General features: G+C 48.5%; 1 protein-coding gene across 3 annotated transcripts in view; it reads right to left on the bottom strand.

The window, feature by feature from the left end:
* The window catches only part of NDFIP2 (Nedd4 family interacting protein 2), a 332,657-nt gene that overhangs the window by 290,173 nt on the left and 30,413 nt on the right, over window positions 1–12,071 (bottom strand). For all 3 annotated transcript variants that reach the window (XM_033949047.1, XM_033949049.1, XM_033949048.1), the window contains exon 2: window positions 6,072–6,240. In XM_033949047.1, the coding sequence (XP_033804938.1) occupies window positions 6,072–6,240 (169 nt within the window). The remainder of the gene's footprint in view (window positions 1–6,071; window positions 6,241–12,071) is intronic.

The following is a 12,071-nucleotide window of genomic DNA, read 5'->3' as shown; positions in this document are numbered from 1 at the left end:
CCCTCCGTTGGTCATGGTTGAACCAGAGCATCCAAGCCCTCAGCCTAACCGTCTCTGCGACAACTGAAGAAGCAGGGTGTTTTGGCGTTGACACTTGTAGCCATCAGGTCCATGAGGGGTTGACCACAACGCCGCCACAAGACTGCACTTTCAATTGAAAGGCCACGGGGCTTAGACACCACTCTCCGGGATATAGCACATGACGACTTAGGAATCCGCTTGAACATTCTCCACTCCAGCTATGTGGGATGCTGATATTTCTTGAAGGTGCAACTCCACCCAGACCATGAGCAAAGCTGCCTTCTGTGCCACCAAAGTGCTCCTGATGCCCCCCTGATGATTGACATAGGCCACCGCTGTGGCATTGTCTGACAGAACCCTGACTGACTTGCCCATTCAGAAAGGACTGGAAGGCTAGCAAAGCCAAACGGATGTCTCTGGACTCCAAGACATTGATTGTCCAAGAAGCCTCCTCCGTGGACCAGGTGCCCTGAGCTGAGTGACCTAGACACTGAGCTCCCCAGTCGAGAAGACTGGCATCCATGAGCAGCACCGTCCACTGTGGCTGATCCAGACTCACCCCTTGTACAAGATGGGGGTCTGGAGCTACCAACAAAGATTGCCTCAAGCTAAACTCAGAAGTGGAACAGGGTGATCCAGACGGTACCTCTGAGGCGACCACCTCCGAAGAAAAGCATACTTAAGAGGACGCATGTGGGCCCACAACCACCTCACTACATCGAGGAAATCTGCCATCGACTCCAAGACTTGAGGAAATCCTGCGCCCGAGGACACCGGGACACCATAAGCAGGCGAATCTGAGATGGCAATTTGCTTACCCAGGCCTCCAGAAGGAAGACCTTCCCCAAGGAGGTGTCGAACAGCACGCCTAGATACTCCAGGCGCTAAGAGGGAGATAGCCAGCTCTTGGCAAGGTTGACTACCCATCCCAGTGACTGCAAAAACTCCACCACCCGAGCCGTGACCCGGGTGCTCTCCTGTAACAACTTTGCTCAAATCAACCAGTCACAACGCCGCCACAACGACCACCATCACCTTGGTGAACGTCCGCAGAGCCATGGCCTGAAAAAAAGGGAGTGCACAGAACTGATAATGTTGCCCCAAGATCGCGAAGTGCAGGAAGTGATGATGGTAGGCCCGAATAGGAATGTGCAAGTAGGCCTCGGTCAGATCTAGAGAGGTCAGAAATTTCCCCGGTTGAACCGCCAGAATCACCGACCGCAGAGTTTCCATGCAGAAGGAAGGCACATGAAGGGCCCTGTTGACCCCTTCAAATCCAGGATGGGCCGAAAGTAGGTCCCTTCTTTCTTTGTACCACAATAGTAAATAGAGTACCAACTATGCCCCACTCCCGCAGGGGAACTGGAACCATCGCGTGGAGATCTAACAAGGGTCTGGCGAAAGGCCTGTTTCTTCCACGCCACCTGCGAGAGAGAAGCAAGAAAACGATCTGGCAAGGAACGGGCAAACTCCAGAGCATAACCATCCCGAATCATCTCCAGAACCCACTGATCGGACGTGATGTCTGTCCCCTTTGGATAAAAATCCCTCAGCCGGGCACCAACGGAACCAAGATGGGCACTGGCAAGGAGTCATTGGGCAGGAAGGGCAGCAGGGGACCCGGCGGGGGTGCTACCCGTACCCCGACAGGCCCCACGAAAGGACTGCATGCGCTGGAAGAACCTGCCTCGAGAGCCCAGGGGACTGAAAAGAGGCAGCCCCTCGACCAGGGCAGAAATGGCGGAAATCACGTCCACCCCATGAGCAGCGCCACCTCGAGCCAGCGGCCTAGGCCTATCCTCAAGCAAACGAGGCACTTTAGAATCAGTGAGAGTCTGAACCAACTTGCCCAGGTTCTCACCAAACCAAAAAGATCCCTTAAAAGGAAACTTTGTCAACTTATCTTTGGACGCCGAGTCCGCTGACCAAGCGCGAAGCCATAAGGTACGGCGAGCTGCCACTACAAATGCCAACGACTTGGCAGAAGCTCGCAAGAGGTCATACATGGCATATGAAAGATAAGAAGCACCCAATTCAATCTTTGCCACCTCACGCTTGAGCAATTCCCAATCCTCAGTTCTATAGTCAAGGACATGCTCGGCCCAACGAAAACACACCCAACCCACCAGCCTGCCACACATCGCCACTTGGACCGCCAGAGCTGTCACAACAAAACTCTGCTTAAGGAGGGACTCCACCTTACGCTCCTCCGGGTCCTTCAAGGCCGCACTTGCCCTCAACAGGCACGGTATGCCTTTTAGAGATGGCCAAAACCACTGCGTCCACTACAGGTGACTTCAGAGTGTCTCTATCCCCTTCAGGAATGGGATACAGGTGGGCCATGGAGCGCGCAAAATGAAAGGGAGCTTCTGGCACCTGCCACTGTGTGAGCATAATATCCTGAATATCCTGATGCATAGAAAAAGATCAGGAAGCAGAGCGGATCCCCTTAAACAAGGGGTCCACCGTATGCACGGTGTCTTCAAAGTGCAAAATCAAGGAGACCTGAAGAATTAACTCATAAAGCTCTTCCCGCTGAAAAATGCGCACCACAGACGCATCTTCGCCAGCTGGGGGGTACTCGAACCCCTCATGGGCAGAATCCGATCCCCCAAGAGGATCCTAGAAATCTCCCCAAAGGTCCAGGTCCTATAACATCTTGCTCCTCTGGGCAAAAATCCTGATCCCAAGAGACCCTCGGGCGTTTTGATGAGAGAGGAGCAGAGGGGGGGCAAAACTGCCACTGTGTGGGGCTGCACAGGTGAAGACATCCAGGGCAAACACCCCCCCCCCCCCCCGAGACCTCTGGAGTGGACACAGAACCTTCAGCCACCAGCACATAAGCTTTACAAAGTTCTAACATAAATTCAGGGGGAAAAAAAATCCCAGCGGCCGCAAGGGACTCCCTTCCCCAGCATGGGACCCTGCCATACCTTGACCCTGCATTTCCAGAACAGGGGGAAGGTCATCTGAGGTAACTGAGATGAAGGAGGAGGTACCCGCCGAAACTGGACCTGAAACCGCCAAAATCGGATCTCTTGCAGATTGCTACGTCTGAAAAGCCAGGGACTTTCCTGACACTGAAACCGAGGAACCGACTGATGCGAAAAGGGAATCCCTAGCCATTCCGGCAGTAAGGGAATCCTTTTCTCCCTGAACATCAGCGGCTGGGGAACCTTCCACATGGGTGTTGGGGGAAGCTCAGGCTTCCCTGCAATCCGAAGCCAACTCGAGGTACATGCGGCAGGGTGTCCTGGCTGCCGGCATCCACTGCCGACGAGGCTACCCCACCGCTCCAGCCTGCACAATGCTTGCAGAGGCCGGCTGCGAGTACCTCGCGTCTGGAGCACAATGAGCATTAGTTCCCTTTAAAAGTGCTCATTGTGCTGAAAACCGCCCTAGCTGAAAGAAAAGTGCCAGTTAGATGAGAAAATATAGTAAAAAGGCAGTTTGAAAGGGAAATGAGCCCTTTAGACTGGCACACCTCAGGATTTTATCTTTTATTTTTTTACAGAACAGACTCCACGGCTCTCAAGCTGGAGGGCTGACCAACTAGGGGGCCAGGCCGCTGGCTGAGGCACCTCTACAAAAATATGGGGAGGTAGAGGAAGGTGGGGGGAGGGACCCAGCACAAGACCCGCCGAGTTTAACACCCCCGAGGTTAGACATGTCCCCAAACAAGATCCGTCCAAGCTCTATCCGGCACAAAAGAGGAGTCCAAAACAAAATTCCAACAGTACTAAGAGGGGAGCCAATCTAGTCTTACCCACCTGCTATGGACACTGAGACAGACTGAGTTGCTAGGGAGATTCTAGCCTGATATTCAAGTTTGTGCTCAGTCTCCACCTGCTGGTAGCAGTGAGGCATATAACCCATTCGTAAGGACTATACCGGTCTACCAAGCGATACAGAAGCTAGGATTTTTTTTTTAGTATTAGCAAGTAAATAGGCCTGCCACAGAGATCTTCTGTGCCTCAGCAAAGGGAGCAAAAACTTAGAAAATGGCTCTTTTTTATGTGAGGATGGAAGGCAGGGAAACTAAAGCCCAGGAGGTGAACATAGACACAGGGAGGGAAGAGGGGAGGGACCTGGACCCACTATGTTTACCCCAATCAAGCACCCAGCTACCTAGCCCATGGCTCAACCAAGGTAAGAGACTTACAAAGGGAGCCTAGCAGCAGATGTATGCTGGAGCATGGGATAAGCTATCCATCCACCTGCTGGAGCTAAAGAATACTGAGAAGCATACCATCCAATATATCTCCAGTCACAATTCAGTGCTCTCTATCTCTGCCTGCTGGTGGCTGGACTTAACCCATTCTTCTGCTGCTGATGCCAGGAAAAATCAGTACATCAAGTCCCATCCCCTTTCCCTTCTTCACTTTGCCAAAAGATGGGGTCCCAGCATCCCCTCAAGAGTTGTCGGCTCACCAGTCAGGGACTCGTTCACATACCTGACCAGGCCTGGGTCTGGAGCTATTTCAGCCCCAGAGTCCATCCACAAGGTGCACGACCACAGGATTAGTAGATCCTGCCTAGCTCTCTCAAATCTAATAGGGATGACTTCTCCATCCTGTAAGGGAACATAGAGAAAAGGCTGCTGTTCCCTTCAATCTGTGGGTACTGCAGGCATTAAGGTAGTAACAGGATCTGGATCATAGAGTACCATTCCCAACAAGACCAAGAACAGTCCATCATAAATAGTTTGAGAAACAGCAGTGCTGAGCCACTGGCTCCCACACTGTGCACAGAGTTGGCCAGCATGTCTACACATGTGACACCTTCCCCCATATTGGAGCAACTTGATTCTTGGGACCCTTATCAGACCTCCACAGCCCCCTCTGGATCTCAAGATCTAAACAGGGCAAGGTTTCACCATCACTGATTTTTTTTCTACCCTGTTTTACAATTTTATTCCCTTGACAAACAGGAGAATAAATCCAGCACAATTAAACCAAAACTTTTTATGGCTGCAGCCTTCAGGGAAGCCCAAGGGACCACACCATGGAGGTGGGTAAAATATTCCATGGTCCTCCACTAGGAAAGGTCTCATAGGAACCCAACCCAGGAGCCACACTGGGCTATAGCTCGGAGCAACACAAGAATGAAGTGCTTCACAGCTCTACTACATCAAGATCCTCAGACTGGACCCTAGGAGTAACACACTTAGGCTTGACCACAAGACTGTATCCCATGGGCTGAACTTTGTGGAGCTGTGCCAAGGGCTTACTGCACCAGCCCAGACAACCTTACTATCTTATACCTGCTATTTCACTGGAAAATTCAGTATCTCTTCCTCTATCTTCTGGTAAGAAGGGGTCACAGCTAGGGTTACCATACTTGAAATGGTAAAATCCCAGACTCCAATCCCGCCCCGTTAGGCCTCAAACTCCGCCCCATTCCCCCCTCAGACCCACCCCCACAAAGCCTCATCTCTTCTTTCCTACTGGGTCTGCAGGGCCTCCAAACATACACAGATGCATGTGACATTGTCTGTGCATGCTCAGAGGCCTTCCAGACATGGCAAGGCTTTTTAAAACCCGGACAAACTGCTAGGTTTGGAAAATCCGTCCGGGTTTTCCCGAATATCTGGTAACCTTAGTCATAGCCCACTTATATGGACTAATCTAGCAAGGGGCGATAAGGACAGAATACATATAAGATCTATAGGAAGAAAAAGCCTTATTGTGCGACATACCACAATACTCTCTAGCTCAGTGGTCTCAAACTCAAACCCTTTGCAGGGCCACATTTTGGATTTGTAGGTACTTGGAGGACCTCAGAAAAAAGAAAAAAGAAATTGTCTTATTAAAGAAATGACAATTTTGCATGAGGTAAAACTCTTTATAGTTTATAAATCTTTCCGTTTGGCTAAGTCTTAATAATAACATTGTCATTTATAGCTAAAGAGACATATGATCAAGAAATTGTTTTATTTTACTTTTGTGATTATGATAAACATACTGAGGGCCTCAAAATAGTACTTGGCGGGCCGCATGTGGCGCCCGAGCCATGAGTTTAAGACTACTGCTCTAGCTCGATGCAAATACCTGTATCTGCAGCTATTTCTACATCAATACTACTGTATGGTGGAGGGAAGACATCTACTTCAGAAGATGTTAATGTTTGAGATATAGGTGCAGGTGCAGACTGTATTTGTGTAGACGTTGATGGCTGTTCAACAGGAGACAATTCAGGTACATCATCTTCATTGTGAAGCTTAAAAAAAGCCAAAAATAATACATATGTATAAAATATGAACCTTCACAGTAACTTCTGCAGACTTTCACACAAATTACAAATAAATTATAGTAACTATTCAACTTGTTAACACCCTCCTCAGAGGGTCATCAATGATCACATAGTTATCCAAAATAAATTTCATAAAAGTAAACAACTTAGACACAGAGTTATTTGCTTTATGAAGACATTTACTATTCCTGAAGACAATTACTCTTCTCCCTCCATTTTCAAGGGGGTTAGAGGCAGAGCCAGCCCATGAATATGGAAAAATTGCAAACAACATTTAGGGCTGACTCTGACCCACCCCTGCCACCCAGACCTTTCCACACCTTACCTGGTGGTCTAGTGGTGAAGCAGGGCAGGAGCAAGCTTCCTACGCTCCTGCCCCTTGCAGAGCTGTCAACAAAAATGGCTGCCGTGAGTTCCCGTAGTGTCACAAAACTACAGAGGGAACTCACAGCAGTCATTTTTGTTGACAGCTCTGCACAGGGCAGGAGCATAGAAAGATTGATCCTGCCTTGTTTCACCGCTAGGCCACCAGGTACAGTGAGGAGAGGTCCAGGAGGCAGGGGTGGGTCAGGTTTAGAACTCGCAAATAACCGAAGTCGTGAGTTCTAAACCCATAAATTTGAGGGAGAAGTTATACAGCATAAGTCAGCTCATGGGATCCTATCCTCTTCCATCATCATCTAACACATCTCTACTATTCACACATCTAATGTTTCAAAATAGAAGAATCTAGAAGCAGAGAGAGAATTAAAAATGTGTTGCAATAGTATTCTCTCAAAAAGGCAGTCTCCATGAGGCACAGGCAGTGGAACTAGGTGGACTACTGGGATCATAGCTTGACAAATATTTTGCCAAACACAAAGCATCAGCAAATAGAGAACTTGAAGGTAGGTCCAGAATTTGGTTTGTTTGGCGCTTCCAAACCATTGCTATTATTTATTTCTACAATGCTACAAGATGTATGTAGTGCTGTACATAAAACATGCATGAGAGTGTGCCCTCTAGAAAGTTGTTCTACATCCCTTGTCACAAGGTTTCCTAAAAACTTCATGATAGCCCTGGAGATGCCTTGTTAAAACATAACCTAACGTAGTATAATAGTGGACAGCAAAAAAAGATTAATTGGCCCCTCTAGCTACTGATTTATACCAGCAGTATAGCACAGTTACTTACCATAACAGATGTTATCCAGGGACAGCAGGCAGATATTCTCACTGATGGGGTGACAGCACCGACGGAGCCTCGGTATGGACACTTCAAGAACTCAAAAAAAGTTATTGACGCCCGCACCGCGCATGCGCGAGTGCCTTCCTGCCCGACGTAGGCGCGCGGTCCCTCAGTTAGGATAAGCCAGCTAAGAAGCCAACCCGGGGAGGTGGGTAGGTTGCGAGAATATCTGCCTGCTGTCCCTGGATAACACCTGTTACGGTAAGTAATTGTGCTTTATCCCAGGACAAGCAGGCAGCATATTCTCACTGATGGGTGACCTCCAAGCTAACAGAGATGGGATGGTGGGAGAGTTGGCCAAAGAAATACAATTGGAAAAATAATGGCTGAAGTGCCCATCCCGTCTGGGGAAAAAACTGGACAAGAGTGAGAAGGAATGAAGTGAGGACCAGGTGGCAGCTGTACAGAGTTCCTCAGTAATGTAACTATAAGGAAAACACAAAAGCTCCCAGAACCCGAACTTAGGGACTGGGACATGATATCCCTGTGCCAGGCCAGTCTGAGTAAAGAAGAACGAGAGAGAGGCAATAAGCCAAGCAAAAATAGTTCCCATTAATAAAGGATATCTAAACTGAGTTGAATCAAAAGAAAAAGTTGGAAGAAAATCACTGCAGCTCTGACCTGCGTAACCAGGACAAAAAAATGCTTATAGGAGAAAACATATAAAGCCAGGATCCCCATAGGAAAAACGAGGAGCAGGAAACAACACAGACAGAAGAACTGACTGAGCGAAATGAAAATAGTAGAAGATACTGTGGACATGAACTGTGGAATGCGCTTCCAGAGGATGTGATAGGTCAGGGTACGGTATCAGGGTTCAAGAAAAGATTGGATAAATTCCTGAAGAAAAAAGGGATAGAAAGGTATAGATAGAGATCACTGATCCTGGACATGATGGGCCACCGCGTGAGCGGACTGCTGGGCAGGATGGACCCCTGGTCTGACCCAGCAGAGGCACTGCTTATGTTCTTATGAACACAGAATCACCCTGGCTTGATGAAAGACTGGCTTGGCTTGGCTTGATGAAAGACTGATAAGGATGAAGCTACTAGCCCCTGGAAGAGGTGAGAGACATAAGGAAAAACTATTGTCTAGGAAATAAACTCAAGAGGAGCTGACGCCATTGTTACAAATGGTAGCATCAACAAACAGGAAAGAACCACAGGAATAGTCCAGACGACAGAAGAAGGAATGAGGTGTGGTTAAACACATGAAAAAAAACCTGGGAACCAGAGAAGAAATCAGAAAGAGGTTGCTCCTTGACAGATCAAGGGAAAAAATGCAATAGCATTAAAAAGAAGTTTGAGAGCTACAGACTCGAGACTAGAATCAAACAAAGAAAATATATCACCAGTGGGGAAGGTGGAAACAGGCAGAGAAAAAGACACCAGGAAAGAAAATGAAACCACTTTTGATATCAACAAGGGGAAGTGTCTGGTGTCCTGGCAGAAAACAACAAACAGGCTGAGAAAGATGTAAATGAAACGGATGCAGCCCAAAGAAAAAAACAATGAAGATTGGAAGAAATCAAAGATTCCTGAGTCGGAGAGAACTGAGCAGGAAAATGAGAAGAAAAGGCTCCCAAAATTTGAGTGGACGAAGAAGGGAGACCCCTGGTGACTGGGCGCCATGCATCATGGAGACAACAACTCTCGTGAGCCTGATGAAAAAAGCCCAAAAGGAGAAGAAGCGAAGGGAATGCATATAAAAATATGCTCGCCCAATCCAGGAGAAAAAGAACCATTGCCACACGAAGAAAAATCCTGGAGGAAAAGGAGTAAAGAATCCTGCTGAAAATGGCTGCTAGAAAATTCAGCTCCCCATGAATAGCAGCAAGAGCAGATGGCCAAATGCCTCCAAGGTCACAAAAACAAGACCTCTGACATAACAGGAGAGAGCCCTAAACTCCTTGCTCAAATACACGTAGTGTAAAACCCCTGAATTGACCGTGCAAGGAAGGAGGACTTGAGGACAGAGTAGATGATAAAAATCATGAGGTCTGAAAAATATCATTAGAAGAAATTTGAAAAAAAATGGGAAAAACCGATGCCTGGCAGACGAAAGACCCTGAAGCTGGAAAATACCCATATGAACTCCCCAGAGGGAAATTATATGTAGCAAGCATGAAGACCATGCAAGGAGGTAACAAAAAGAAATAGGAACCTCCGTAGAGACTAGAGGTCAAAGATATACAAGTCGTGAGAGAAAAGCCCTCGCCTGGTACCACTGGAAAACAAAAGACCACTGAGGAGTACAAGAATGTAGGCCGACCCGTGGCATAACAGAGACAAGAGAATGCCTGTTGTTCAAAAGGAATAACATGTGGAAGATTGAAAACAATCTGAAAACGAAACACTCTCAGGAGAGTGGAGGCAAGAAGTAACCCAAAGAAACACAGACATGAATACTGAAAAAACAATCAGGTAAAAACAACAACCGGGTAAAAAAAAAAAAACGGATGTTCAAAAATGGAAAAACAATAAGGCCCTGTAATCGAACAGATGGGGCCCGCACAATCAGACACCCCCAGAATAATATGGGAGGAAAAAACCCAAAACTGGAAATGAGTACAGTTGAAAAAACCAAAACTCGAAAGCCGTATGAATTGGAGACTGGAGCGGCTGCCCAGAAATTCAGGAAGCAGAGCCATGAGGTCTGAAATCCAGAAAAAATACAGTCATCCAGTCATACAGGCCTTGACAATTAAGAGAAAGACCAGTAATCAAAGAGAACCCTTCAAGGAGAATTAGCAGGAGAAAACAGGAAGGACTGCGTAAGATCCCACGCAGGACGCTCAAAAGAAAACAGAGTCCTGAGATAGAGGTTTGCACGGGAACGGGGATCGCGGGATCCCGCAGGTTCCCCCCCTGGCCCACGGGACTCCCACGGGAATGCCCCCTTGGCCCACGGGACTCCCACGAGGACGCTCCCCTGACCCACGGGACTCCCACGGGAATGCCCCCTGGCCCATGGGATTCCCACGGGGATGAAAACAGGCCTACCTAAATTCTGGCGATGCAGGCATGAAGCTTAAGCACAAGTCCGGCGTCGCGGCGGAAACAGCCATGCTGAGCAGTGAGCTCAGCACTTACACAGCTGAAAGCCTTGCTTGCTGATTGGTCCGGCGGCAACGGCGCATCTCGCGCTTCGTTGGTCAAGCGAAGCCGTCGGGATCGCTTCTCTCCATCTTGCGTAGGGTCCAAGGAGAGCGGAGTGTCTGCGCCTGCGCATTGCGGGGAATCCTGCCTGACTGGCGGCCGCCATTTTGTTTTCCCCGATCTGCAGCGGATGAGCCGTGCTGTAGAAACGTAGTTCTCCCGATTGTCTGCTCGCTCCCTCCCCGCCCATCCATCTCTCCCTCGTACCCGGCAGCCAATGATGATGATGATGGAATGACAACGGGCAGCCACGGACCCTGTGAGTAACGAGAGGCCGGACGCTTCCTGAGCGCAGGAGCTGCACCATATTGGACCCATGTAGACTTGCACGGCCATTCTGAGTGCTGACCTGAGGTCCCTTTCCATCCAGCATCTGCCCCTCCCCCTCTTTCCATCCAGCATCTGCCCCTCTGTCTCCTGCTTCTGGCCACTCTGTCTCCTGCTTCTGGCCAGCATCTGATCTGTCTCCTCTCTTCCTCCTTTCTGCCCCCTGTCATCCCATCCATCATCCACCCTTCTTTCTCCCCCTTCCATCCAGCATCTGCCCATTTTCTCCCCTTTCAGCCCAGCATCTGCTTCATTTCTCTTTCTCCCCCTTCTATTCAGTGTCTGCCCCATCTTTCTCTTTCCTCCCTTCCATCCGTATCCTCCCCCTCCTCCTTTCCATTCAATGTCTTCCTCCCCTCTCCTTTTCTTTACATCCATCATGACTTTTTCTCTCTCTCCCCAGGCATTCCAGCTTGTCTTATCTTTCCCCTTTCATCCAGTGTGCCTGATCCCTCCCCCTTTCTATCTACAGTTTGTCTCCTCTCACCTCCTACATCCAGTATCTACCCCCTCCCATTTGACACCTCAGCCGCCGCCAGACTGATGCAAAGCCTTCCCTCCGATGTCAGCTCTGACTTCGGGGGAAGACTTCTGGGTCGGCTACATATGGCGTGCTGCAGGCTGCCTCCAACCCCTGCTGTTATCTGGGCTCGAATGAAGTGGTGGAAAGGAGTGCATTTTTGGACACAGAAGTCATGAACTGGGGAGAGAGGAAGGGAGGGAAAGAGATGCTGAGGTGGGGGAGGGAATAGAAAGGGAGAATTGGGTGTGGGTGTGTCAATTACATTACATTACATTAGTGATTTCTATTCCGCTTGTGCCTTGCGGTTCTAAGCGGATAACAAATTAGAAGATATCTGGACATTACCGAGAGAATTATATAACAATGATTCGTGTACATTACATGATACAGTTGAGAATTACAAATTAGAAGATATCTGGATTTTTCCGATGGAATTACATAGTAAAGATTCAAGTACTTACAGGATACAGTGGGGAATAACAATATATTCGGGTAACAGAAGATTACCTAACATTGAAGGAAGAAGTTTATTGGATACATGTGGTAGATGCTTATTTAGGAAT

This window comes from Geotrypetes seraphini, chromosome 6 (assembly GCF_902459505.1).
Source record: "Geotrypetes seraphini chromosome 6, aGeoSer1.1, whole genome shotgun sequence".
In the NCBI taxonomy this organism is placed as follows: Eukaryota; Metazoa; Chordata; class Amphibia; order Gymnophiona; family Dermophiidae; genus Geotrypetes; species Geotrypetes seraphini.
This window is presented reverse-complemented; position numbering and strand designations above follow the sequence as displayed.